A 5,458-nucleotide genomic window follows, 5' to 3' on the forward strand; every position below is an offset into this window, starting at 1 on the left:
ATGGGGTCTAGGTCTGTTACCCAGGCTGATCTGGAACTCCTGGGCTGAAATGATCCTACCATCTCAGCCTCCTGAGTAGATGGGACTACGGACACTGACACTCTACATTTCTCAAAGATAACAGTGTTCTTAGATTGGGCATCCTTCTGTGTTGTAGGTATCTAAATCAGACCCTATCTCCACCATTTCCAAAAAAGCCACCTAAAAATCATGCCTATTCTCTCTCCTGTATTTTTAACCTCTCTCATTCAACTGGCTCTTTCCTCTCAGCATATAAATAATGCTGTAGCAATGCACATCTTTGAATCACTAAATTATTCAGTAAAAATTTCTTGAGTGTTTATTCTATGCCAAGCATAGATATCCATATGTATATAGGTATGGTCTCTGACCTTAAGGAATTTATAGTCTACCTATGGGAAAAGTCAGAAGACAAATAATCATACTAATATGACAAGCAGTAATGTGTGTATTAATTTTATGATGGCATTTAATAGGAAGACCTGACCTATTCTGGTTGTTTAAACTGAGGGTTGAAACATAAGGTGGAATCTGCTGGGAATGGAGTTTCAGACAGAGAACTGCACAAGCACAGGCCTTGAGCAGGAGGCAAGAATGCTCCTTCCAGAAAACACATGAACCAGTACTCGAGTGTAGAGAAGGAGGGGGACATATGTAGGGGTCAGATCATACAGGGTCTTCTGGGACATTTTAAATATTAGGGTCTGGATTTATTTTCTGTAGTAATGGGAATGTAGTGAAAGATTTTAATGAGAGGGCTACATGACGTGATTTGGATTTTCAAAAAAAAGAAAAATAGCATGGATAAGTAGAGAGACAAAGTGGGTGGAAGTATAAATCAATTAGCAGGTCTTTGCTGTGGTCCAGGTAAGAGATTATGCTCCTTCTTGGACTAGGGATTAGTAGCAATGGATATTGGTAGAAGTAAGCGTATTCAAGAGATTTAGGAGGTAAAATTGATAAACTGGATATGGGAATTGGGGAGAGGGAAATAAAAATATGACTTCCACATTTCCGCCCCATGCAACCAAATAATGATCACACGTTTACTAATTTGGGAAATACAAGAAGACCAGAACTGAGGAAGACAATTAAGGTAGGTTGTGGATATCTCAAATTTGGAAACCTCTGAAGAAATCAGAGCGTGATATTAAGCAGCTATTTGGATATATAGGTTTGAAACTCAGTGATGAGTCTGGGCTTGACCTGAAAAATTAGGGATCATTGACCATATACGTGATAATTAGAGCCAGGTACTTAGAAAAGATCACCTAATGGGATACTTCCTCCCTTCCCAGCCAAGCTTTTGTATCAGGTAATATACACTCTGTGTCTCTACTTCTTTTTAACTCCTCAGGTTAGTCTTCAACCCATTGTAATTAGACTGTCACCTCCTACGCTCCAATGAAGGTTACCTTGCCAGGTGACTCCCTCGATGCTGGACGGAAAGAACAGTTGTCTGTCCTTCCCTTATTTGACCTCCTTGTAACAATCCCTTTCTCTTGTTTTGGATTCTGCTGGGTCACATGCTTTTGTTTTTTCTCTTATTCTTTGGTCATTTTTGGCAGTCTCCTTTATGGTCTCTCTACTTGCTATTTCCCAGGGCTCTCTTTTTTATTACACTAGAGTGATGAAAAACTCAAATATCTGCAGTGGCCAGGAATTAAAATGAGTGCAATAGAGTATTTTCATATTAAACACTTTGCACAGTGAACCCGTTTACACATGTAAATCCGTGTGTTTATATACAAACTGCAGTATTAAATACTTCTACAAATAACTATGTGGACCCAGTGGACCCAGATCTTTCAACATTTCAAAAGAGGTAGGCAATATGGATTTTTATATGAGAGAACATAATTTTTTATATTTTCATCATCGATTCAATTTCATTTCTTTTTTATATACTGTGTTAGACAAATAAGAAATGTGAGAAGTCCCCATATAGTGGTTTGGCTGCTAATTTGCCATCTCTCCTGGTGTAGTGGCAACTATTCTGTTTTTAACCATGTTTCTAGGTTCATCTTTTTCCCATCTGCTGCTCAGACCTAGAAGGCCTCGCATCCAGCTTCTTGATAGACATCTCCCCCTTGCTAACCCAGAGGCGCCTCTAACTTAACATCTCTACTTTGCTGTTAATCAATTCCTATCCTATCCAGTCACCCACACCAGATTACCCTTTCCCTCACCATCATACCCAATCAAATGAAGGAATTGAATTCTTACTTTAACATCTTTCAAAACACTCTCTTCACCGTTTCTATCTCTGTTGCCACTATTTCTATTTAAGTCTTTATTGTCTTTCACCTGGATCACTACAGCAACAGTTGCAGGCAGTATAGTGTAGTAATTGAGAGCATGGGCACAGGAGACAAACTTCCTGGTTTTGCTACTTATTAGCTATGTAATCTTGGATGAGTTCTTTAACTTTTCTGGGCCTCAGTTTCCTCACCTGTAAAATGGAGATAATTTCAGTGCCTACCTCACAGGGTTGTCATGCAGTTTAAATGAGTTAATACATGTAAATCACTTAGTACAGTGCAGAGCTTGCTATCATCATCCTCATTATTATTATTAGTTGGTTACTTCTTTCCTCCGACTCACCTACCAGGTACCTTTATTTTATCATCACACTTGTCCCACTGTATTGCAAATTTTGTATGTGGCACTCTGAAGTACTAGACAATCAGCTCCTTGGAGGTTTAGAGTATGTGTTACTCATCCCTTGATCCCCAATACCCGGCACAATGCCAGGCACATGTAGGTGCTCAGACAACATTTTTTTAGTAAACGAAGAAACCTGTTTGAGTCTCAGTGTCCTCTTCTAGTGAATGGGAATTTGAGTAAGTGCTTCACCTCATGGAATGATTGGAAGGGTCAACTGAGAGGACAGCTTCAAAAGTACTTTGGAAATTCTAGAGATTTATCAAGTTGTAATTGATTCACAGTAGCATTCAGAATAGGTCCACTTTGGAATTGTGCAGGACTGGTTTGTGCCTCTTTTTTTAGTATTGGGAGATAATTGGAGACCTTGCTAGAGGCGTCAGTCCATACTTTTGGAAGTCTTTTCTTGAATTACTACCAACTTGTCTTCTCCTGAGAAAGCTTCATGTGAGGAGAAAATGTATATAATCTCATTTCTGAGCTGTGGAGTTCAGCAACTTCATCCTCGCTGCCCATAGAACTGAAAATCCAAGGCCTGGCTATTCCCTCCCTATAGGAACTTACAATTTCATTCATTTCAGGAATCTTTCTGAACCTGTCATGACCTACAGGCTGCACAAAGAGCTGGTCTCTGCTGCCAGTAAGTATTTATGTTACTCTTTAATTGTGTTGTCCTGGTTACCGTTTATACCAATAAGCCTAGGAAACTGGAGGGAACGGATTGCAACAAAAACTCAGAAACGCGTACACAGATTTTGCCCACTGCCAAATGACAGTAATCTTGCTGTCTTACTCAAGGGTTGTATTACTTGTTATAAATCAATATTAGGTGAGTGGGTTGGAGAAAATGACTAATTTGAGGGATGTGACAATATAAAGACTTCATCAATTTATTGATTTTATTGCCTCTTCCCTCAGAACAAGAGCGTTGGCCCACATTACCAGGGGATAGAAAAATGGTTACATCACAGTTGCTGTTTCAACTTTCTTCAGTGCCTTTTCTTTTCAAATGTGTTGTGAATCAGTACTCCTGTCTTTTAACACGAGCATCACATTTTCTAGATGAGAAAACTGAGGGTTATGATGCAGGGGTACATGGGAAATAAGGTGTATAGAATCACTTTAAAAGTTGGCAGCTAAAGAAGCATTAAAACTTTTGGCTAAGGCCACTGTATGAATGTCCTTCTCCATGTCTATGTGCCCCTCTTCCTGCATCATGCCCTTTGTGGTGTGCAGGAAAAAGATTCAGGGGACTGTACCTCTTACTGGGTCTTTTTTCAGGTAAGGGAGCTTCAGTCTTTACTTCCGGGCTTTCTCAGTGATTCTCACAGGAAACCAGAAGCAGCAGTGCACCTCTTAGTAGGACAAGTAAGGTGGGGGGAATAGGTTTCTAGCTGGAAGTTTATGTATGAGACTTTAGGAATAACTGTGTGTGCCCAGCATTCTTTTTTCCTCTGAGACACTCTCTTCTCTTCTTATCTTTCTCTTCTTCTCTGTTGTCTGTTTTTTTCCTCCTTCTCGGCCTATTTCTTTGTTCATTTTTATCTCTGTCTTTTCCTTTTTTCTTTTTCTCTCTGTCTTTTTTTCTGGATCTCTCTTTGTCACTGTGTCTTCGTGCCTATTTGCTTCTCTTTTCATCTCTTTGACTCTCTCTGTGTCTGATTGTCTTTCTCTGTGTGCGTGTGCGTGTGTGTGCGTGTGTGTGTGTATGAGAATTTGCTCAAGACAATTGCCCAGAAAGCCAAACCATCTCTTTCACTGTTCTCTCTCAGAGTCTGACAACCTGGATTACCGGCTGGGAGCTATTCACTCCCTGGTATATAAACTACCAGAAAAGAACCGAGAGATGCTGGAAATTCTGATAAGACACTTGGTCAAGTAAGTAACTTCTGGGTTTTCAGAAAGAGTTCCTATTAGAGGACTGGCCCCTGTGGTAAGACTGTAGCAAAACTGCCTCTCAGTTCTTTCATTCCCAGCACTCAACTGCTTCGTTGGCTGGCTGAGTGCTCTGCTAGGAAGGCAATTTTGCTTTGACCTTTATACATATCCTCTCAGTCGTCATGTATCTGGGTTGTCTCAATTGAAGGATAACATGAAAGTAAACTGGTCTAAATTTTGGCCTTGCTGTCAGACAAACCTAGTTTTGAATCCTAGCTCTGCAACTTATTTAGCTATATCATCTTAGGCAAACCTCTCTGAGTCTCTGTTCATCTGTACTGTGAGAATAGTCATGCCTAACATGCAGCGGTGTTGTGTGGATTAGAATGAACACAGGCCAGGTGCATGACACATAGGAGGATTTCAAGAAATGGGAGTTGTCATTAAGATTCTGGTCACCCTCTTGAACCAATGCGGTAGTCAGTAACAGCCAGCAGCATTTCAGAGAGTAGGCCTGGTGAAGGCACTGAGATAGGTGGTTAAAACAGGTACAAGTGCCCTGCAGTGATGCTTGCTGGCCAGAGGATTTAATGTTGTGAATAAAGATGAATATACTTAGCTCGAATAAGGCAGAAAATGCTACTCAGCAGCCTGAGGCCTCAGGATTGCTTGAGCCCAGGAGTTCAAGACCAGTGTGGGCAACATAGCGAGACCCCAAATTAAACAAAAAGGCAGAAAGCGCTCTGCCCATGAGTAAGCAAACCTGGTTTCTAATTTCATTTCTGCTTACCAGCTCATTTGGGGACCATGGGCAGGTCATTCTCAAGGCTTCTCTTGGTATAGTAAACTGTAAAGAAATGTGAAAATGAGCTTAGAGAAATAAATTGTAATCAAT

General features: G+C 40.5%; 1 protein-coding gene across 1 annotated transcript in view; it reads left to right on the plus strand.

Moving 5' to 3' along the window:
- Positions 1-5,458, plus strand: part of OPHN1 (oligophrenin 1) — a 427,039-nt gene that overhangs the window by 351,706 nt on the left and 69,875 nt on the right. The window contains exons 14-15 of the mRNA XM_012642966.1: positions 3,242-3,325; positions 4,458-4,563. Coding sequence (XP_012498420.1) covers positions 3,242-3,325; positions 4,458-4,563 — 190 coding nt within the window. The remainder of the gene's footprint in view (positions 1-3,241; positions 3,326-4,457; positions 4,564-5,458) is intronic.

This window comes from Propithecus coquereli, unplaced genomic scaffold (assembly GCF_000956105.1).
Source record: "Propithecus coquereli isolate 6110/MARCELLA unplaced genomic scaffold, Pcoq_1.0 Scaffold101, whole genome shotgun sequence".
Taxonomy (NCBI): domain Eukaryota; kingdom Metazoa; phylum Chordata; class Mammalia; order Primates; family Indriidae; genus Propithecus; species Propithecus coquereli.